The 22,603-nt window shown below is 51.3% G+C and overlaps 7 protein-coding genes across 7 annotated transcripts; 2 read left to right on the top strand and 5 right to left on the bottom strand.

Annotated features, from left to right (window-relative positions):
* Nucleotides 1-368: 368 nt before the first annotated feature.
* Nucleotides 369-1,934, bottom strand: PG998_010836 (uncharacterized protein; the record flags this gene model as incomplete). Its single annotated transcript, XM_066877652.1, has 1 exon — nt 369-1,934. The coding sequence occupies one exon, from the start codon at nt 1,932-1,934 to the stop codon at nt 369-371; it is 1,566 nt and encodes a 521-aa protein (XP_066726706.1).
* Nucleotides 1,935-2,517: 583 nt separating this feature from the next.
* On the bottom strand, nt 2,518-4,157 carry PG998_010835 (uncharacterized protein; the record flags this gene model as incomplete). Its single annotated transcript, XM_066877651.1, has 3 exons — nt 2,518-3,733; nt 3,780-4,050; nt 4,103-4,157. 3 exons carry the CDS (start codon nt 4,155-4,157, stop codon nt 2,518-2,520), a joined length of 1,542 nt encoding a protein of 513 aa, XP_066726705.1.
* Nucleotides 4,158-5,312: 1,155 nt separating this feature from the next.
* On the top strand, nt 5,313-8,928 carry PG998_010834 (putative kinesin-related protein bimC; the record flags this gene model as incomplete). The annotated part of the gene is made up of 3 exons (XM_066877650.1): nt 5,313-5,822; nt 5,879-8,029; nt 8,083-8,928. 3 exons carry the CDS (start codon nt 5,313-5,315, stop codon nt 8,926-8,928), a joined length of 3,507 nt encoding a protein of 1,168 aa, XP_066726704.1.
* Nucleotides 8,929-9,467: 539 nt separating this feature from the next.
* On the bottom strand, nt 9,468-11,585 carry PG998_010833 (uncharacterized protein; the record flags this gene model as incomplete). Its single annotated transcript, XM_066877649.1, has 3 exons — nt 9,468-10,839; nt 10,899-11,257; nt 11,337-11,585. 3 exons carry the CDS (start codon nt 11,583-11,585, stop codon nt 9,468-9,470), a joined length of 1,980 nt encoding a protein of 659 aa, XP_066726703.1.
* Nucleotides 11,586-15,067: 3,482 nt separating this feature from the next.
* Nucleotides 15,068-17,119, bottom strand: PG998_010832 (uncharacterized protein; the record flags this gene model as incomplete). Its single annotated transcript, XM_066877648.1, has 1 exon — nt 15,068-17,119. One exon carries the CDS (start codon nt 17,117-17,119, stop codon nt 15,068-15,070), a length of 2,052 nt encoding a protein of 683 aa, XP_066726702.1.
* Nucleotides 17,120-17,708: 589 nt separating this feature from the next.
* Nucleotides 17,709-19,060, top strand: PG998_010831 (GPI transamidase subunit PIG-U; the record flags this gene model as incomplete). Its single annotated transcript, XM_066877647.1, has 2 exons — nt 17,709-17,871; nt 17,937-19,060. 2 exons carry the CDS (start codon nt 17,709-17,711, stop codon nt 19,058-19,060), a joined length of 1,287 nt encoding a protein of 428 aa, XP_066726701.1.
* A 963-nt stretch (nt 19,061-20,023) lies between these two features.
* On the bottom strand, nt 20,024-21,483 carry PG998_010830 (uncharacterized protein; the record flags this gene model as incomplete). Its single annotated transcript, XM_066877646.1, has 2 exons — nt 20,024-21,174; nt 21,339-21,483. The coding sequence occupies 2 exons, from the start codon at nt 21,481-21,483 to the stop codon at nt 20,024-20,026; spliced, it is 1,296 nt and encodes a 431-aa protein (XP_066726700.1).
* Between the last annotated feature and the right edge of the window lie 1,120 nt (nt 21,484-22,603).

Genomic DNA, 22,603 nt, shown 5'->3' with positions numbered 1-22,603 from the left:
CTCGTGCTCGATGGCCTTCAAATCCTGGTCTCTACAACAACTATAATTTGCCCAGACAGACAGAGAGAGGCGCCAACGCATTTGCCTTGTGCTTCAAGGCTGCCTGCACGCATGTTATACTAATTGTATTATGATATCCATGGCCTATGCAATATGATCTAATCTGGTGGAAGTAGTGCTTCGCCATCAAAGGGGTCACCGACTGCCCTCATGTCTGCGAGAATCCAACTGGTAATCTGGATCGAGTAATCATGAAGACTATTTGGTGATGTCTCATTGACTTATGTATTCATGATTCTAAAAGGGCGCATCTGGTTCAAGAGTCCGTAGTAGGGCGCCTACAAGATGCAAGCTGCCTGTAACGAGCACTAATGTTTTCTCCTTCCTGCCCCCTGAGCTGGGTCGCTTTTCCTTACCTCGGAGACCGCATCCGCGATATTATCGCAGACTACGACGTGGCTATCGGGTGAGAGTTGCCTGAAGGCCTGTGCTCCGGCGTTCTGTACGGACAAATCCCTCTCGGCCTCATCGCCCTTGCGTGGCTCTAGCTCGTTACGCGTGAATATTGCTTTGCCAAAGACGCTCGCGGTGCCTGACGAGGAAGTATCGCGCTGCTGGATACCGGAGTACAAGCCCTGTAGTAGCTTGGCGGCATCTCGTTCTTGTTGGTTGAACAGTAACACATACCGGGTGTCCGCCCCGGCGCTGCGCTTGGAAGCAAACCAGCCTGCCACTTCCCGCAGGCTCTCCGCCGTATGCGCGCCATCTATCAGCCACGTAACGTCGCCCTCCTGTCTCGTCTCGCACCTGCCCCTGAGCCGCGCTTTTCCTAGACCTTCCGCAAACCCATCGGGGAGGGAACTGAAGTCCACCACCTCCGTTGACGTGTTGTTATCGTTTCCTCGTTCCGACGCAGTGAGGACCCGGAGGTGCTCGCGGGCCGCAGATACGGCGAGCGCCTGATTATACTTTTGAAACTCTCCTTCCAAGCCCCCGACCTCATCGGCCCGGACGCCGCCCCAGCTCTCGACGGCGTCGTCCAGCACCTCGATCAGCTCGGCGCCGCGCTCCGCAGATCGGCGGCGCATGACCTCCATTGTCGCCTCCCCGTCATCACCAGTGAGCCTCCGCGTAAAACACCTCCGCCCGGCCTTGGCCACGCCGATCTTGTGCCACGCAATTTCGGGCAAGGTGCCGCCGAGCATCCCCACGTGGTCGATGCCCAGCTGCGTTACGACGCTCGCCGTGACCGCCTCGGCCGGCAGCACGTTGGTGGAGTCGTATTCCCCGCCGATGCCGCACTCGACGACGGCGCTGCGCACGCCTTCGCGCAGGAACGCGTGGAAGGCCAGGATAGTCAGGAAGCGGAAGTAGAAGGGCTTGGTCGCGGGACCCTGCAGCTCCGCCTCCCTAAGCCGGTGGTTCTCCTCCTTCTTGGCGTCAGTGGCCGAGGGCGAGTGCCAATCCCCCGTCCTGCGGCCGAGCTCCGCGCGCGCCGCCTCCGTGAACGCATCCCAGACTTCGAAGAAGTAGCGCGCGAACAAGTTCGGCCCCAGCGGCCGCCCATCGATCATGATGCGCTCCCGCACGGACACGAGGTGCGGGCTCGTATACGTGCCCACCTTACCGGCGGCGGCGCTGCTGTTCACGAGGATCGAGGTCAGGAAGGCGCAGACAGACCCCTTGCCCTTGGTCCCTGCGACATGGATGCATTTGAGCTGGGCGAGGTCGTTCTGCGAGAGGCCGGCGCGGCCGAGCCAGGTCAGCATCTCCGGGATGGCGAGGGCATTGAGGTCTTGGGGCTTGCCGCCACCACTCTGGGACGATGATGGAGGAGGAGACGGTAGTATTGGCGTAGAGAAGAGAGACGTGACTGCCTTGTTGGATTGCAGGGCCGAGAGGAGTGAAAGCGCAGACTCGTAGGTACGCGCCATGGTTGATGCAGGCTTGTATCGTCTTGGCAGGAGTAAACTCGGTGTAAGTGGCAGGCTACTACTGAATATTATACAAGGTCTGGTGGTGGTCGGTCTTGTGAATGCAGCAAATAGAGTAGCAGAAGGAGCCTTGGTCATTCTCGAATGCAGGTCTCAGGTATATTCTGGGGCTTTTGCAATTATCTGCCTTCACAATTGGCCATCTTGTCAGCAACTCCCAATCCAAAGTTGTGGAGGTACATGATGCTGACGAGGGCCTCTGCTCCAGCGGATGGAGCCTTTCGCGAGTCAGATTGGCGTATATGTACTGCCCAATGCGTGGACAGGTGCTGGGCAGCTGGTGGATTCCATGCAACTTCCCTACCGACGTCGGCGACTACACAGTACTTGTGCCCAAATAGACACATGAAGAGTGTCAAACAAAAGCCAGAAGACACATGCCTTTGCTGGCCAATATGATATTCTTGGCGGTTCGTCTAGGCGTGGTGTACGCAACAACAGTGTCTATAATCCTAATATGCGTCCACAACAGTACCTTATGCATAGCTACCAACTCCCCAACGCCATGGAAGCCAAACGAAGCTCAGAATACTGTTACTGCACTAACGTAGCCATTCTTGAGAACTTCGAATACAAGGCCTGGAAATCCATAAAGGGTCGTTGTTGAATCCTCGTTGCCATCGAATTTCTTGGCCGCCATGCCGCCGCTGCTGTCTTCCCAACCACCCAGAAACTCGCAGCTACTACCCGGACTATCTCCCCAACCGCGATTGAGAACCATGCCGCGCTGCCGCTGATTGGCTTCGGATTCCGAGGGAAAGGTCGTCTTCCACTCTTCCCGCAACCGCTCTTCAAGGTCGTTGAAAAGGGTCTCTGAGTTGGCGGGCGCATCCGAGTTCGATGGCAGGTACTGAATCTCCCACCGGCACCGGCGATGCCTGTTGAAGGGATAGGACCCAGGTACGTTAGAGTGCAACACAAGCTTCGTAGCAACAAGTCGATCGGGCATGTCCGTCTTTATGGATCTTTCTCCAGGCAACGTGTCCCCATTCGCCACCGATGCACGAGACGGAGGCGGCCGCGACGGCAATACCGGGGGCGACACCAGTATGTCGAAACCCAGGTAGAAATAGTTGAAAAAACATTCCCTGGAGACGTTTCCCGCAAACTCTTCTTCGATAGCCTCGTCGTCTGAGTCGTCCGAGCCTGTCATCTGAGCCGAAGATTGGTCGGTGTCTGTAAGGTCGTCTGGCCGCTTGTAGTTGCTAGCGCTTGACCTTGACCTACTGTGGCTGGCTCCGCGTGCCTTGTGAATGTACATGCGCTGATCGTTCTTGCGATATATGGCATCAGGGGGGCCTAGCTCTGCCACCAACTCCTGCGGTGTCGTATCACCAAGTATTACCCAGACGGACGAATTAATCCATTTCTTGTAAAATTGTAACCGGCCACCTCCGTGAATCTTGACTAGAGAAACCTCGTCGGGAACCACATCCTTGCTCTTGTTGAACACAAAAGCCGACTTGATGCTTGGGAGAACGTCGGTCCACAACGTCTCGCGTGCTTCAGCCCAGGACTTTCCGTTGAAGATGGCCATGGAGGAAGCTGTCTGGCTGGCAGAAGATGACAACAGTGCCACCACATCCTTGTCCGGGGAGTACATGCCCTCGGGCAGCGGGAAACTAAATGCGACACCGGGATATGACAAGACGTACGTCCCGACTCCGTTCACATCGCCTTCGGCAGGTGGGATATATTCTCCGGCATATGTAGGGCCCATCAAGCGGTGGTAAATGGTCCTGAAGTTAGGCCCTGAAGATGACTCGGCCCCCCAGCTTGGGGGACGATGCACCCTGTTCAGAGGCCGACGCAGGTTTCACCAGCTCCTTCTCAGACTGTCCATATGTGATCCGGCTTTTTGTGAAGTCGATGACTTCGATAAGACGAAGGCGCTGTTCGGGCCCGTCGAAGCGCAGTCGGACACCGTTCGCGGGTAACGTTAGAATTACAGGTTCGGTTACAGGTTGCGTCGGTGAGTATACTAAGTCGAGCTTCGGAAAACGCTGGGGCTCGGCTTTGAGGCGCGTTAAGATGTCATGAAGTGAAGCACCAAGCACTTGGATAATGTTAGCGGTTGTTGTCCCAATACCCAGGCAGGCAGAGCTCACCCAAGAAACCGAGCGCGACGCCGGGGTGGAGGGTCGCAGTGAATATGGCGGACATGGTAGCAGTAACGCAAGTCGACTGAGGCCACTGGCTTCTGGATCGGTGGAATGAAAACGCAACTGCAGTTGTAGTACGGGTCGCTTGAAACGGTGAGAAGCTAGGCAGGCGAAATCGAGGTCTATGTGTTCATCAAGTTCGAAGTGAAGGCCCCAGTGGAAGAGGAGAGATTACGTGATGGGATACTGTCGGTGCATCGTAGAGTCAAGCTCTAAGTCATCTAGTAGCTTCAGGAATCAATATGATCGATAAAGCCTTATGCAGAGTCCTACCTTGTGCATCTGCATGTGTAGAGGAAGGCAGTGGCTGGCTGGAGTGAATATAAATACATGCAACTAGAGTTGGGGGTGGCCGCTTCACAGTCAGTGGGATCCTCGTTGGGGGTGAACGGCATGCCAGGCGCCGGCTTAAGATCGTCATCTGACGTATCGCACCGCCGCGGACGGAGCTACGTATGGCAATATGGGGTCACGGGCCAGTCGCAGCTGTCCTTTGACTTGACCGAGTACCTTGTGCCTGCTGCAAGGGGAAGAAATGGGGAAATGGGGGGGTAAGGGGTGTGACAGAGGAGGGGTCACCAGGCTTTAGGCTCATAATAGTAGCATTCGCTGCTGGAAGCCCGTTAGGCATTTGGCATTTGGCATTACATACATAGGGGGTAGGTGTACCTAAGTACGTGTATTCAGTGCAGCAACCCCACCTTCCCCGATAAGCAGCCAACTGATATCCATGCTAAGGCCTCAACCCTGCCGAACCGGTTGGTACGGCAACCGCGAGTTGATGTTTTGACCGAGTTGTGGAGAGGATCGCGACTTTCCAAGTCCAAGTGGATAGCATGTAGCATTCATTGCAGGAGCACTAATATGCAGTGGGACGATTGGATTTCCGTCAGCCAGAGCCGCGCCCTGAACACTGCAGATTAATTGATTCCATTGTCAACCTTACATTTTCAGCCAAAACATCCGTGCAGACGTCACCCGTCCTTAACTCTACCCTGTCAAATCTTCTTTGCGATTCACAATAGTACTGTTGCAATTGGCGATAGTAGCTACGCGCCAGAGTGTTTTTGGAATTTGCTTTTAGCATCCCTCAATCTCTCCATCCGCCCACAACTCGCATCTACCTCAACAATATCATCTTACCTCTGTTGTCACCATGAACAGCCGCTCCACGCGGAGCGAGAGGCCCTCGGCCGCCCCAACGCGAACTGGTACTGCCGGGCGCGCCAGCGCGAGGCCGCTTAACAATGGCACACGCGACAGTACGAGGCCAGTTAATAACCGAACGTCCGCACTGCGACATCCTGTTCAACAAAACGCCGCCGCCTCCCGGATAGACCGCACTGCCGCCCCGTCTCCGGCCCTGTCCGTTGCCTCCACCGCCACTCCAAGTGCCAAACGCAAGGAACGCGAGTACGAGATCGAGGGCGTAGGTGAAGAGACCAACATAAATGTTGTTGTGCGCTGTCGAGGTCGCAATGACCGCGAGGTTCGTGAGAATAGCGCCGTTGTTGTTGAGACCCAGGGCCGCAAAGGAAATATCGTCGAGCTGTCCATGGGGCCAAGTGCCCTGAGCAACAAGTCATACAATTTTGATCGCGTCTTCTCCCAAGCAGCAGACCAGGCTTTGTTATACGACGATGTTGTCAAACCCATTCTGGAGGAAGTAAGTAAACAATGGCGCATGCCCACTGACGACCTTTGACTGACTTGCGCTCTCAGATGCTTGGAGGATACAATTGTACCATTTTTGCCTACGGCCAGACTGGAACCGGCAAAACATACACCATGTCCGGTGACATGAGCACGACCTTCGGCATGCTGGCCGATCAAGCGGGCATCATACCTCGAGTGTTACATTCGCTGTTCAAACAGCTAGAGGATACAGATAGCATTGTCAAGTGCTCCTTCATCGAACTCTACAACGAAGAGCTACGCGATCTTATCTCCCAAGAGGAGAATGTAAAGCTGAAGATCTTCGACGATACATCGCGGAAAAACCACGCCACGACGGTCGTACAGGGAATGGAGGAGTCGCATATCAAATCGGCAGCGGATGGAATTAAACTCCTCCAGGATGGCAGCTTGAAAAGACAAGTCGCTGCAACGAAGTGCAACGATCTGAGTAGTCGCAGTCATACCGTATTCACCATCACTGCTTGCATCAAGAGGACTGGAGAAGACGGCGAAGACTATGTCAGCGCTGGCAAGCTGAACTTGGTAGATCTTGCCGGCAGTGAAAACATCCAACGATCAGGCGCCGAGAACAAACGAGCGGCTGAGGCTGGCTTGATCAACAAGAGTTTGCTCACTCTGGGCAGGGTTATCAACGCTCTAACCGATCGCAACTCGCACATCCCCTATCGAGAATCGAAACTCACACGTCTCCTTCAAGACTCGCTTGGAGGGCGCACAAAGACCTGCATCATTGCTACGATATCCCCAGCCAAGAGCAATTTGGAGGAAACCATATCAACGCTTGACTACGCTTTCAGGGCCAAGAACATCCGCAACAAGCCTCAAGTCAACCAATTGATCAACAAGAAGACTCTGCTGAAGGAATTTGCTTACGAAATCGAACGTTTGAAGAGCGAGTTGATTACCACGAGGCAGAGAAACGGTGTTTACTTATCGAATGAGTCGTATGAGGAAATGACTGTCGAAAGCGAGTCGAGGAGAATTCAAACCGAGGAGCAAGGCGCCAAGATCGAGACCCTGGAATCCAATCTTCGCAACAAGATCCAGGAACTCTTCTCATTGACATCTAATTTCATGGGGCTGAAGAAGGACCACGAAACGACAAAGTCCCAACTCGATGAGACACATGGTGTGCTTGACCAGACAGAACTGGTCCTGGAAGCGACGCGGAAGTCGCTTGCGGAAGAGGCTCACATTCGCAAGGCACACGAAAAGACAGAGGAAGAAATGCGGGCGGTCGGCGGCAAACTGATTTCGACGCTTCAAAAGACTGTCAATCATGTCAGCGGCTTGCACGCCAAGAACAAACGGAAGTCAGACCTTCAGGCATTGAATCGAAACAATTGGGGTACGGCACAGGAGCAAGTGTCTGACGTGACGTCCTTGGTCGAAAGTCGGGTGGAAGAGTTCCGAGACGAGCAGGAGCAGCACATCTCCAACATCTCAGAGAGGATGCAATCATTCGTCCGGTCCGAACTCCAAAAGCTGACATCTACTCAAAGCTTCCTCGAGTCGAATCTGGAGCTCTTCGCCGATTCGAAGAAGGAGCTTACGGAACGGAAGGAGAGGTCGAAGGAGGAGATGGACCAGGTCCTTGAAGAGATCCAAGAAGTCCGTGATCACATCAAGGAGAGGGTTGGTGAGAGTCTTCAGGCCATTGCTGGAGCCGCTGAGAAGATTGCCCAAGATGTCCTCAGCGAGCTGGGCTCTTTCCACAGCCAGCTACATACATCGTATGCGTCTCTTGGGAAGGACTTTAAGTCTATCTTCGAGGATTTGTTAAAACACATCACATCGCAAAAGACAGAGTCGGATAATCTCCGAACCCAACTGGAGGAAGCAAGCGAAACGATCGTCGAGTCGAACAAATCTATTTCCTCCCAGCTTCAGGAGGTTATCAGTGAGGAAAGGCGACAAGCTGCCGAAGAAAGGCAGAACTTGTTACTGCAGATCACCAGCCTCATCAACTCGCAGGCCGAACTCCAGGAGTCGAGGCTGGCTAACAGGGCAGCCTCAATTCAGCAAAGCGTGCGCGAAACCAACAGTGCCTTTGAAGGCAGTGTTTCCAGTTACTCTCACGGCATGGACGGCTGGAGTGACAAAGAAGGACAACTTTTGAGCGATGTAGCCAAGTCGCGAGATTCGATGAAGACGAAGCTGAAGGATGACTGGAATGTAAGCTGTTCCATCCTTTCTTTGGTAGAAGATATGTACTGACAGATCCCCAGGCTGCGAACAAGTACAGCACTGCCATCCAGGCCACAACCAAGTCGGTCCATGCCCAGACTGTGCGTGTTGTGGATGAACAGAAGATGGACCTCGACGAGCAGATGACATCACTTGACGACTTCGTGACGCGCGCAAAGTTACAAAATTCGGAACATCACGGTCAACACTGCGAATCGCTGCAAAACCTGTCCGAGACTGTTGAGGGGTCGTATAGCAACATCGGCGCACACTTCAAGGGCACCTTTTCCCGCGTGCAGGAACTTGAATCCGAGATGGACTCTGCTACGGACGCAGCCAAGGATGCTCTTGAGCCCCTGTCGGAGAACCTCTGCCAACCATTGGCCGAGTTGCGCGAAGACATCAGCGGCACCACTCTACAGGAATATAACCCTACAGGCGACACACCCAAGAAGATGGCTTACGAGTACCCGAAAGATCTCCCGCAAACCAAAGAACATGCCCAGCTGATCGCCGAATTCCATGGGGTGCAATCACCAATTCAACCCACAAACCCAAGCGGTGTATTCGCTGATGCGGATCTGTCACTCAGCGAAAACCAGTCTCCATCGCGCCAGGAATCCTCAGACGACCAGCTCTTCCCATTGCCAGACCGCAACCCGTTATCCATGAGCCTACGTGAGATCCACCCAAACGTCAACCCTACCACGGCTCCGGCTTACAACCCCCGAGCCAGCACAACAAGCAGCATCCAAGGATACAGCATCATGAGTATCGGCCCTGGTTCGCTCGCCAACGGGACAGAAGATGCGGACTGTGAGATGCCGCTCTTTAAGAAAAGCAGGACTTCCCGCTCCATGGGGGCAAGGGCAGTAAGAAGAGTATAGCCGCCATCGAGGGCCGTGAGAATGTCCCACCTCCTATGACCGTTGTGGGCAGCGGCTCCGCAGGCAGGGCTGGGGAGATCTTCGCGCAGAGTGTCTCTAGGAGGAAGAGCCCTAGGCTTAACTAGATGGCTCGCGAAGAGGAGAAGTTGCTGCTGGCATGGCCGTCGTTTACACAGCCATGTATTAGCCACTGCGTCAAATAGGGAAAGAAGAAAAAAAGGGAGGCCCGCGTAGGATCGGGCAGTGTCTCGACGGGTGTTATCAGGTGGCTGCACATAGCTTTTTTCATACTGTAAGGTGTTTGGGCGTGGTGAAGTGCATGTACGTAAGGGGCGTACGTGTTGATACTTTGGTGATGGACTGGTTTTTTGTCGATAGGGATAGCCAGTATGCTTGATACCCCCTGACGTTTGTGGGCCTACAGTGTATACATGCTTCAAGAATAATTCGAATTTTATTCCTCAGTAATTATAGTATATGAGTTGCTCGGGCGCCGAGGCCTTCGCACCACTTGTTGAAATGTAATGCCTTGGAGCCTGTCACCCATCCAGGCTGCTATCATCAGACCGAGCCACGTCGCTACTCTTAGGACCGCCACGTTTTCTCGGCCGGCCTCGCCTCTTTTTCGCCGGTGAAGCGGTAGCAGCACGGCTACCCTCGCCTCGCCACCCCTTCCGCGCCTTGATGGGTCTCAGGAAACCATCCACATGCACCGCTCCCATCATCTCATCTTCGCTGTCGACATCCAGCGGCCGCTTTTTGCCATCGGTGCGAAGGCTATGCACACCCCTCATGTGTCGCAGCAGGTTGTAATTTCGCGCAAAGCCTTTCGAGCTCCGGGGGCATCCCTCGACTGTGCAGAAGAACTGGTCGCCAGCCCCCGTGGAAGACACGGATCCGCTACGCCCCCGGTTCTGCGATGCGTTACGCGAAGGTGCCCTGGAGTCCTCCGACACGGCGCTTGTGGATCGTGCGCGGCGAAGTCTACCATCCTCCGATGTCTCTTCTTCGTCCTCGGATTCTTGGTGAAGGAGTTGTTTCGTGTTGGGCAGTTCCATGCCTGGCACGTATTGCAGCAGCCTGTCGGGTACTGCCGGATCCTCCTCCATGGTTCGCAACTCCAGACCTTGGCCGCCGAAGAGGTCGGCACATCGCCTCGCGGCGCGGTCCAGGGCTGGCTGGGAGAAGCCTGCGACCGCCGCGGCACCCAGCACGTCTCTCCAGTCGCGCAGGCCATGACGCATCTTCCTCCGGCCGAGTCCTGTACTGGAGCGGTCAGAGGACGGGTCGCGCGATGCAGAGGCTTTCCCTCTGGCGACCGGTCTCCGCTTGGGCTTGAGTTCGGACGCGTCGCTCTGCGGCTCGATGCCTGTCTCGGAGTCGTCGCTGAATACCGGCCTCGGCTCCTTCCGTAGCCTAGCTACGCGGATCGCGTACTGTTTATCTGTCTCTCCTTCGAGTCGGGGGTATTGCTTCTTGGGTCTACCTCTTTTTATCCTATTGGGCTGAGAGGTTTTCTCGTCCCCGTCTTCTTCTCCGCGAGACGTGGTCCCAGGATCCTCCGTCTGGCTGGAGGCTGCTGGATCGGCCGCCTCTTTAGACTGGGCTCGTTTCAGTCTCATGGCCAGCGCTGCCGCCTTTGCTGGTCTCCCACGTGCCCGTTTTCCCTGTTGCGAACTCTTAGTCGTCATATCAGATGCAACCGTGCTGTCCGACTCAGATTCCGACGCATAATTGACTGCTGCGTTCCTGGACTTATGCAGAACCATCAGGGTGGCGTCGAGTTTCGTCAGAATGTGTCTGGCCGAAGGCCGCAATAGATCGTAGGACAATGCGTCGTCTGCAGACACGACAGGTTTGAAATAATGCGGACCAAGCGGCACCGAGCTCGAGCTTCCGCCGTCGGAAGCACTGCTGTCGAGGTCAGAGTCAAGCGGCCCCCCTTCTTCAGAGATGTAGCACTTGATGACCCGGGCCGCGATCTCGAAACACTGTCGGAGTCCGACTCGTCAAGTGCCGCATGGCCGTCCGTGTCATCCGGGGCGGCTCCGACCATGTCTTCGTCATCCTGCCAAGGCCTCGCCTGGAATTTCTCCTTGGCGAACCTCAACGCCGTAGCCGACACCGCTTCCTCGAGGGCAAAGCTTGGTGCGGCTTCGACGCCAGTGACGGGACGTCTAATTGTGAAGCCGTCACCATGATGATTCTCCGCTTGCTTCATGAACTGATCGGGGGGCACTGTAGCTGCAGGCATAGGCCACGCGGACCAACTGCTGTGCGGTTTCCATTGATCCGCCCGAATTGCCTCGCCTGTCTGAGCATTAATATCCTGTGTATATATTGTGAGTCAATGGTGAAATTGTCGTTGTAGTATTTCAAGCAAAGAAGAAAATGGAGAAAAGCCTTACCAGTTCCGGGACCGGCGCACGCCCAGCACCCCCTTGGCGCTTCAGAGCGAACGCATTGTAAAGGTGCACGGCGAGATCGGCATTCCGGGTCTCTTCCAGTGATACTGAAAGGGCGATCTCTTCGCTGGTCATATCTAGCCAAGTCGAGGGTGGCCCATCCCAGCGATTCGGGCGGTGGTGGTCGCCACCCTCCTCGGATGAAGACGGCTCATATTCATCAGACGGAAGAGGCGAAGAAGCCGATGCCATAATTCCTTCCGGTCATGGGGTTGGAAAGGGGTTGAAAAGGGCGACCTGCAGAAGCAAAATTGGAGCCCAGGCGCAACTTCCTCATCTACATACAGCATCGCTTTCTTGGTGGTTAGGGATTTTTTCCGCTATCTGAAATCCCGTCCTTTACGGTTGAGTGCCGTTTCAAGCAGCATAATTTCTGATACGATCATTTTGGGCCCACTAAAGTTAAGGGAACATCCAACCAAATTGAATTGGTAACGTCGACAAGGAGCAGGTACAATTATATCTCAAACTTGACGGAGCTGGAAAAAAAGAAGAAGAAGAAACAATACCTTCAAATCATCGAACGCATGTTTCGTGACTCTGCGAGGGTCGTTAAAGCAAGTGTATACCTAAGGTACGGGAGTGTGTCCTGCCCACGGGCTTGGGCTTGTGGACTGGCGCCAGACCAAGTCTACCCCCAATGCAAGCTTTAAGGACGCATATTGAAGATCTGAACGATCTTGCTTGGCCTATAAAACTGCGGTGAGCGATCGTCTATCTCATTTCCAATCTGATTGTGGTGTTTGTCTGTGTGCTCACGGCGTCAACGGGGAGAAAATACCGGCCTTCTCGGAAAGACTGATAAGACCTCCCAGCGGCCTCCATGATAGAGTAGTATGCTTGAACGGACATCTCAGAGGGGGATTCGTATTAGTTCTTCTGGCATTCTAAAGCTGGACTGGCCTGGGTTAGTGGCCACCTGGCTAGGACCTGTAGTTGTTGAGAAGTGCTGTGAGGTGAAGAACGGAGCGGGGGTCGTGTTCGTTTGTGCAGTATCTCGATTTCCCAGGGGGTACGGGAAATTATCATGGAGGAAATACATGTTATGCGAGACAGATGAATGCTCTCCTGCCAGTCGCAGCGGGGGATCTGGTGTCAAGCTATAGTCCGGATTTGTTGCAGGCGCCTGATCCTCGAAGACGTTCGCCGAGAATTGATGGAGCGAGAGGGGTATGCTTGCTGCAGGCGGATGAACAGAATCATCGTTGCCATCGAAGACCACAGAGCGGTCTTGGCTTGCTTCACTAGAAGTGTTCTGCATCTAGTAAGCGGCGGCATTGCATTGGACTGATGGTCACGAACAATCGCTCATTGATCTATATTCAGTATATATATATATATATATATACGTAGTTTACCACCGAGCGGAACGTATCACCGAGCGGAATACTTTTTCTACTAACCTTCCCTATTAAACTTTAATACGTTATATCTCTATAATTACAATATCTAATCCTTTATTAGAAAGTAGGCTTAAATTAGTAATTTAAATAACGCGAAATCCCTTAAAACCTATTAACTTATAAGCTATTACGAAAACGTACAACGTCCTATTATCTACTTTATATTACCGACTCTATAACCAAACCCTATAACGCGATATTTAACTAAACGGTCGGAAATTAATAATAATTAAAGAGGAGGTATTATTTAAGTATATACTCGACCTAGATACCCGAGGAATACCTCTTAAAATCGCTAATATAAAAAATATAACTAATCTTTTTATAAAAGCGCGCGGTAATAAGCGCGTTAAAAGGTATTAAGTTAGGCGCTTTATCGATTATAATTTAGACTTAAAAATTAAAATAAATCGGAAATATAATTATTAAAGGGCTCTTTATAAAGATCTAAAGGTTATTTTTAATTAATTTAAACTAGTTATAAATATAAAGATTAAATATAATATTATAAATAAAGATATATAGAATTTTAATAAAACCGGCTTTATAATAAGCGTTATTAGTTTAATATTTATTATAATATATATTAATCGATTTAGAAAGGTAAAGATAATTTAACTTAATAATCGGGAATAGTTAATAGCGATAAAATATATTAATTTATAAAGTTAATATATTCCGTTATTTTTAATTATTTAAAATTAATATTATTTTATAAATTAATTATATAAAATCGATTTATTAAGCGATTAAGTAATTAAATTAACTTCTAACGGTTAGACTAATAATAAGATAGGTTTAGATTAGATTAAATACTTTAATAAATATATTAAAATATAAATAAAAGGTTATTATCGCTTCTTAATTTTAAACGGTTATAAAAGCTATATTTTAATTAAATTTAAGATATATTATAAGGATAACGGTATTATTATATTTAATATACCTCTTTATTTATTTTATTTACTTTAATTATTAGATATTATACTTTATTCACTATTAAAACGTGTATATTTAAAGGAAATTAAGCTATTTATAAAGGCTTTAATAAATTATATTATAAAGCTTAAGTTCTTTATTACCTTTAAAATTATATATTTCGTTATTTTTATAGAAAATAATATTAAATTTAAATTTAATATATTTAATTTAATACTTTATAATCTAGATAAGGTAATTAATAAATTAGATATATATCTCCGGACGCCTATACCTAGCTTATCCCGTCCGGGAATAGCTAGTAATTATAACCTTTAAATACCGTCTAATTCTTAATAAATAATAAAGTACTTTACTTTTATTAAAAATAGGATCTCGGGCTATTAAAAAAGCTCTTTAATATTAATTTTAGACGCTATAAACTAGATAGTAAAGGGTATAAACCGAATAGTTTATAAAATAATTATTATACGTAAATAGGTTTATACTTTTTAAGATATTAATTTAACCTTTTTAAAGCGTTAGAGGGTTAAAAAAGTACGAGTTTAGCTTAAAAGAGCCTTTATTATTAAGGAATTTTAATATCTATAGGACGAGAAGGTAAAAGGGAAGCGTTTAATATTTAATAAAGGTAAAAATAGGGGTTCGTTAAAGCGGCGCGCGATAGGCGGTAAACGTTACGGTATTTACGGTAAGATAGGTTATAATACATAAATTTATAAAAAGGATATAGAGTTAAGTAGTAAATCGGATAACGAGTAATTTTAATTAATTTAAAGCGTTATAATTAATTTAATTTATATAAAAGTATTAAGAAATAGAAAAAGTATTCCGCTCGGTGATACGTTCCGCTCGGTGGTAAACTATGTTATATATGTATGTATGTATTTCCCTGTCAACCTTTAGCCATCCCCAAACGACTTCCGATATGTTCCTCGGATATCAGTGGGTTGCATTCCGCTGGGGCTTTTTGCTTCTCAGATCGAGAACCAACCACAAACGCAACAATACGGTCGGTTCAAGATATTGATGCAGTTGGGTGTATATGTCGAATAATTTGAGTGCTCGAATAGTCCATGTCTTGATTTGCCGATTTACCGATCTATGTTAACGCTATTTTCGATCACATATGATCACGAAGAATTCAACACTTCCTGTGAACCCTTCTGACGGCGATGGGTTGAGTTAGTGATGGCGAAACATGAAGAACAATCCGGCGTGCTGGTGCAGGAAAGTCGCTCTCAAATCCTCCATTGAGACGCCGGATTAAGCCGTGCAAAGATGAATAAACTGATATAAACTCCTCCTGTAGCCCTTTGTGTAACACCACAACTATGCTGGTGCCTGTCTAGCCTTTTGCTTTTCCAATTTCCGTCTCTTCTCCCTAAGCTTCTGGTCTTCGGCACTCTTCTTGTTGTTGGTATACATCATCTGCTCGTGCAACTTCCGCTTCTTCTTGCTGAGCATACCCTTTGCTCGCTCAATGTCCTCTGCCTCCTCCTTGGCCTGGGCCTGAAGTTTCTTTCGAGCATCTGCCTTGGCCTTGGCCTTCGGGTTCAACGCAGGCTTCTGGGCGACGGGTTGCCCAGTCATCTCAGCAATGAGCTCACGCTGGTACTGCAGCTCGGGATCCTCCTCATCAGCCTCAGCATCATTAGCGTCCTCGCCCTCTGAGAAGCCCCCAAATGTGTCGTCGCCAACCTCTTCTTCCTCCTCATCGTCATCAGACCCGGCAACATCCATTCCATCGGCTCCTGCTCCCTTAATTGCCTTAACTGCCAAATCACCAGTTGCCTTCTCATCTTCCTCTTCTTCCTCATCCTCCTCATCCTCATCCGACTCGAGCTCTTCGTCGCTATCTTGCAGAGCCTCTTCTTCTGGCTCCTGGTCCTCAAGGGGTATCGTAGGATCATAACCACCATGAGTACTCTGTACAAACGGACTCAGATGGGGAGGCAATTGTGCACCAGGTGCGTAAAGGTCGGGCCGCTTCAGCTCTTCGTCGTTTACACTGTCCCATACCCACTGAGGCTGCACATAGGTACGACCAGGGATTCGCTGGTTCGGGCCTAGCTTCTGCGCAGTTTGGTTATCCCCGTTACCATCCTGTGCAGCCTGAATGATAGGTCGATCCACAATCTGATGGGTGATAGAAGGGTCTTCGGGATTTGTGGTATATGCTCCGTCTCCCAGGACGGCGTCCCAGCCCACACGTTTGCAGCCAAATGCCTTCAAGATGAACTCCAAGGGTTGTCTCGGGGTTTCACGAGACAAGAAGAATGTGCAGTTTGCAAAAAGAGAGGCCGGGTCTCCGCTTGAATGCACGGGTTGCGGCAGGACGTCACCACCCGGAGCGGCGACTTCGAACTTGTCAATGGCAGCTTCCTCAGCATCGGCACTCGTTGTGACCACCTCTTGCTGGCTGTCGACGGCAGTGTCCTTCATTTGCTTGATGAGCTTGTTCACGGCAGCCTGGGTCTTGGGGTCGGTGGCCTTCTCCGACTCGCCATTGGTAATCTGAGGTTGAGCGGAGGCGTCTGCAAGAGCCTTGGCCGCGTTGCCCTCGAGTGTGAATGCGCCCAACTCGGCAGCAGACTCGTCTCTGCTCTGGTCGAACTTTGGTGGGTAAACCAAGCCAACCGAACTGTAGAGCTTAAAGTTGATGAATTTGAGCAGTGTCATGTAGAACTGCACAAATGTGCCCATGATGCGGAAATCGATGTCGCCAACAACCCTTTGGTTGAACTTATAAGGCACAAGCCACAGGATGTCAACACCTTGAATCGTGGCCTGGTAGTAGATACCCTTGATGGACAAGAACGACTTGCGCAGACTCTGCGAGACAATCAAGTAGTGCTGGAACTCAAGGCAGAGGCGCTCGCATCGAGCGATCATCTTGGCGGGGACTGCCGGGGTGGAAGGCAAGCTGGCAAACAAGAACAGCATGGAGAGGGCATCGTCGAGATCTCTCAATGCGTCAACGAAGGTCGGGTATCGTTCGCGGACCAGATGGTCGAGAGTATAAGGCGGTCTGCCCGTCTTCTCTGGGCGGGCGGCATTGCGCTCGAGTCTCGCAGCGTCGGTAACATCGCCTCTTCCCAAAGCCTTGGAGATCTTCTTCTCGAGCGCCTTCTGGTCGCGGAACTTTTGTAGGAGCGGCTCGTGCAAGAGATACTGGATGTCCTTGGCGTAGTAGAAAGTGGTGGAGGCGGTAGCGCTTTTGTTTGCCTTCTTTCGGTTGTTTGGCTCTCGGGGGAAGATTCCTCTCCAGATACACAGCTTTCGGAAGTCAGGCAGACTGATCTGAAGTTTCCTAACTGCCTGGTTTCTTGTGATGTAGTTCTTGGCCGCACCGGACTGGCCCTTCTTCTTGATTCGGCCCATGGCGCAATGCGAAACACCCGAACGCTTCGGGCTAAAAGGTTAAAAGAGTAGACGCGCAGAAATTGCAGAAACTGTGGCAGCACAGCGTATGAAGAAGAAAGAGAGGGAGATTCCCAATTGTTGTATTTGCTTAATCCTGTCTGCAACCACCAAGTCACTATGCAGAGAATCTAAGCAAAGCTGCGACACCCCACCAAAAAGTTTGGACGGGTATCTCTCTCTCTCTGAACTTTTTTCTGCCACTGGTATCGGTCTTTTTTATCTTGACCGCCTTCCGGGGTGCTCGACAAAGTTGGGCCTACTACCGTATTGGCTTAGGGCGGTATTACGGTGCATCGTCCAATGGCCAATAGAAGGGAGGCGTACAAACGGAGCTGACCCCCACTCCGTTTCCAGTCGCTTTCCGTAGGGGCCGTCTGAAGCTGGGCTTAGGGCGCTGGGCCGAGACGGGACAGGCCAGGTGGTTGTTGCTTGAAGCTCACGATTATTGACTCTCAACACGAGATCAGTCCTGCATTGCGCCATCAGCAGGAACCTTGTGCAGTTCGGCATACCTCTTTCCTTTTGCCTATAGCGATGGACTTGTGCCATGGCCAAAGATAACTCGAGCCTCCAGGCGACGACAGGGACAGCTGGTCTCTTTGTCGTCGCCGCAGCTCTTCGTCTGCTGTTGTTCACTGCCTTTCCTGGCCTTCCCAACCTATTGACCGGTCGCGTCGAGATATCGACCCCCGTCACGAGCTTCAAGAGATGTACGGTGCTTCCAATTTCCTTTGGGGATCCATCGGCATAAATAATCACTGACTTCCGCATGCAGTGCAGGAGGGTCTGTTCCTCTACAACCACAATGTCTCTCCATACGATGGTGGCGTCTATCACCAGGCCCCTCTTCTCCTGCCGTTGTTCTCGCTCCTCCCCGATCCGTCGACATATCCGATCTTCACGTACATACTGTATATCCTCGTGGATCTCTTGAGTGCCAATGCGCTATACAAAATCGCTGAGTCCAAAGAAGGGGCCATCTCCCGTCTGTATACCTCCCCGCGCAAGGAGAAGCGATGGAGTGGATACATCGTGGCCGCCCTGTTTCTACTCAACCCATTCACCATTGCGACATGCGTAGGGCGCCCGACCAGTGTCTTCACGACGTGTGCTATATTGCATGCGGTAGCCAAGGCGCTTTCGGGCAACATCTTCACGTCGATGCTGTCTCTCTCGTTCGCCGCCTACCTTTCGATGTACCCCTTATTGTTGCTGCCACCCATGGTCATCTTGGCCTATGACCGGACATATAACCCCAAGGCCCCGAAGTCCCTCGGCCAACTTGCGGGCATGTGCACTCTTGTCGTGGGCGGCAGCCTGGGCCTTCTCTTTCTCTCGTCGTACGCCCTGACGGGGTCTTGGGAGTTCCTTTCCTCCACTTACGGCATCCAGCTGACCCTGACGGACCTGACCCCCAACGCGGGACTCTGGTGGTACTTCTTTACCGAGATGTTCGATAGCTTCCGGTCATTCTTCCTCGGCGTCTTCTGGCTGCACCTGTCATCCTACACCCCGGCGCTGACGATCCGACTGCGACAGCAGCCGCTCGCCGTCATCACGCTCCTCCTCGGCATCTTCGCCATCTTCAAGCCTTACCCGTCCATCGCCGACACGTCGCTCTTCCTGAGCCTGGTGCCCTGCTTCCGCCATGTCTTCCCGCTGCTGCGCTACAGCTTTGTCACATCCTCGGTAGTATTGTACGGCACCTTCCTCGGCCCGGCCTTTTACCACCTCTGGATCTACGCCGGCAGCGGCAACGCCAACTTCTTCTATGCCATCACCTTGGTATGGAGCCTGGGTCTGAGCCTTCTCGTCAGCGATTTGGCCTTCGCGATCCTGCGCGACGAGTGGGAGGTCGAGCGGCCCGAAATGCGCGGCAAGGAAATCCGGCAGATATAGGAGCCTTTGGAGCAACGCCGGCAAACCATGATTCGCTACGTGTGGATACTGTTGGTTTTCGACCTTATGGCATGGGCTATAGATGCGCGTTACTTCAAATCCAAAATGGCCTGAAGAAGAGGATGAATCCACGCACACTAGATAGAACATCTCGAGACCATGGGAATGAACGCTGAGAACATGATCTGATAAATGTCACATTCCGAACAGGCGGCAAAACTTCCACAGCATATACTCATACCACCCTCGAATAAATTACTATGAGGAGGTGAGACTTTAGCAAGAAGCATGGGAGAAGCACGCACCGAAGAGCAGCGAACTAGCTGTGAAGAATATGATAGAACTATGCTCCCTTTAACGAGGCAAAAGCATTGACACAACAATGAAAGACAGCAACCTCTGGTCAATTCAAATAGACACAGGTATTGAATAGCTATCACACTAACTAGCCTAAATAGATGAGGTGTCAATGGCTGGACTTCTGTGTTCTACACGTGGGTATCGACCTCTCGCAGCCTCCTAGGCTGGCCATGCAATGCACAACTTGCATGATCACTTTGCAAATTATTTTAGTTCCACCCATACATAGGTGACTATAGAGCTCATCACCGTTGTCGCGCGCGCTGTCATATTGCACCCTGGCCCAATCCCCATCCAGTGTTTTGACACCGGGTGACGCTTTGGCGCCAATCTCTAAGTGATACATGTGGTATTGGTACATCACTCCCCAACTGAGTCGGTATGGCTTCGCGATGCCATCAGCATATCGCACGTAAAGTCAAGGTAGTTCAATTGTCTCTGCGGTAAGTTGCCTCCTTGATCTATTCCCCTCCCCCTTTTGGATACACATCACCCTCTACTGGGCACATGAAGGAAACTCGGTGCCACATGCTTCACAAAATAGAGTCATTATCAATCCAAAATATCTGAAACGTTATAGGTGTTATATTTCTATCTTTGTGCTCAAGGTTCAACATCGACAGCGACCTCAACCTTTTCCCCTTGATACACTGTGTCCCTCTCCATGGGCGATGGGACTGGAGGTGGCGCGGCAGGAGCATCGAAACCAGGCAGGCCGTTGAAAATTGCCCCAATGTCGCCAAACTGATACAAGCCGCCTTTTGGAGCCTCCCATCGATGTGTAGCGTTACCAAATGGCGATAGAGCTTTGAAAACCACGGCACTGCCTACTGCGGCGAGTCCGGCAACTGCTGCACCGACAGCGAACAGAACTTGGGCTGGATCACGCATGCTCCCAGGTTCCTTGACACCATCGCCCCGCCAACTCTTCCATGAATCCCCCACGCCTGGTACATGTTCTGTCGCATTGCTGACGAATCGGCTCGTCACAGCGACGACGCTCTGTGCTACTGGTGTAGTCCAAGGTAACGTATCTTGAATCTTGTCCTCTTTCCACTGAATAACCCCCTTCTGCATGGTGTCGAGAAACTTAATCAACCTTGAGCCAGCATGGTTCCTAGTCATACATCTTTCGACGAAGGGATGTGGTGTCCGCACTCGCAGAAGCCTCAAGTATCCAAACGCAAGGAAGTCCAAAGCAGTGGGCTTCTCATCACCGAAAAAGTAGGTTTTATTTCCACGCAACTCAGCCAGCGTCAAGAAAAAATCTTCGAGCAGGCTCTGCAATCTAATAGCGGCTGCTTGCTCAGGCTGCATGCTGTCACTGACGCTGGGCCGGGCAGGCAGCCGCAGGAAGCCCGTGGCAGTCACCGGGGCCGTGGTCTTGGACTCCGAAGACCCATCTTCCGGGTCGATGTCGGCAGCTAAGTGATCCAAGCCGAGGTGCTCCGTCTTTGCAATGGCAGCGGAGCGGAGCTTGAGCGGGACCGTCCATGTCAGCGGGAAGCGGAGTAATGACGAGTAGGCAGGCCTAGTGAGTTCTGTCCAGGCGCTGGGCGAAACGTAGAGGAGAAACGAGAGCAGGGCTGACCCTCGCGACGAGAGGTAGGACGCGTATGCCAGGGCGTCAGCTCGCTGCGCCTCGGTGAGGTCACCATCTGCCGGTGTGGGGGAGATATCCGACGCGAGATACCGGACAATGTTCAGGTACCCAGAAATCCAAGCACCATTGTGGTGCAATGCGGGGAGTACATCTGGGTGCCGGGATTAGCTACAGGAATAGACTGGCAAGGCAGCAATATGGGGTTGATTCAGATCGTTCGAAACGAGCCTGATGATGGTGGGGACGACCTCAAAAAATAAGTTCGCCCAGCACAGTGGCATGTTTATACGGTGAGGCGAAATTAGATGGACCTACAATCGGGCGACACACTGACGTCGTTGCTCGCTATCAGAGACCATTCATTTTGAGGAACAACATAGCCAAGATAGGATATGGCAGCCAGGCATTCCGGGTCAATAGATGGAAGCCCAAAGGCTTCGCCCCAGACGTGAAGCTCCATGAGCCGTGAGGGCTTTCCTGACGCCAGTGGCTGGATCCAAACCGAGGTGGTGATCTCGATGAAGCCAAGAAGCTATTGTATCCGAAGCAAGTTATCGAAGTGTGATGGCAGACCAAACATACAACTATCGGACGATAGCTTTGAAGCAGCAAAAAGCAGGTTTGCCTGGGTGCCTAGATGCTGTATCGGGCAGCTTGCAGTCAGCAGTGGCTACTTTGGGAACGACTGCCTCAGCTCCAGTGCCAGGGGTGGTGGGTGGTGTTGTATCAAGGTCGTCAAGTGATCAACCGGCGTGCAGTAGCTGTACAACCCAGGGAACTGGCAAGGTAGATCTCAGATCTTTTTCCCCATCAAAACACACCAAGTCGGCTTGCGGTTCGTTGTGAGTTTGCGGGAAAGATTGCCATGCCTTAAAACATGCAAAAGCGAATCGCGGCTGTGATTGGATCTCTGAGCTTGACCACGTCGTTTCAATCAAGTATCAGTAGCGCTTCTTATCAGCACGTGGATGCATTTCCTGGGCCGATACCCAATTTTCTGCCCTCCGCGATTCGCTTGACGTCACTGACTTTTGCCTAAGTACACGATCTGATCTGATACCTCTTACTTCTACGTAGTATTGCAGATTAGTAAGGTGCGCCGACCCGTTCAACCATCCTGCATCTGGCATCTACAAGTCTCTCCATCTCCAATTGATCTACGGCCGCTACTTTAAGGCTCTGCAGCTCTGTTTTAGAAGAAGACAGCGCAATTTGCCACTTGCTAAGCAGCTGGCCCTGACGATCAGGGGTGGCAACTAGCACTCTCGGCCTCTCGGGGGCTGAGGGCTGAGGGCTGAGGGCTGAGGTGCCTTTTGGACAATTTGTCGCTTCTGGAAAACTCTACGCATTTCATCCGTGAGAGCGAGGCTTTGCTGGCTGAAGGCCATCCGCAAGGCGTCTGCATAGACCGACACACGCTCTATCCAAAACGCACGGCGAATCTTGTTTGGACACAAGGTAACGTACTATGCAGTGACTAGACCAAGTGACAGGCACTTGACGTGACATCCTAATGTATCGTCGTAGGGCAGCAGGGCGGCTTACTATAACTGCTTCTTGGGCGGGTCTTGTCGCTTATT

This window comes from Apiospora kogelbergensis (assembly GCF_038363985.1).
Source record: "Apiospora kogelbergensis strain CBS 113332 chromosome Unknown utg000007l_segment0_segment0, whole genome shotgun sequence".
NCBI classification, from domain to species: domain Eukaryota; kingdom Fungi; phylum Ascomycota; class Sordariomycetes; order Amphisphaeriales; family Apiosporaceae; genus Apiospora; species Apiospora kogelbergensis.
The sequence above is the reverse complement of the archived record's forward strand: the minus strand, read 5'-3'. Positions and strand labels throughout refer to the sequence as shown.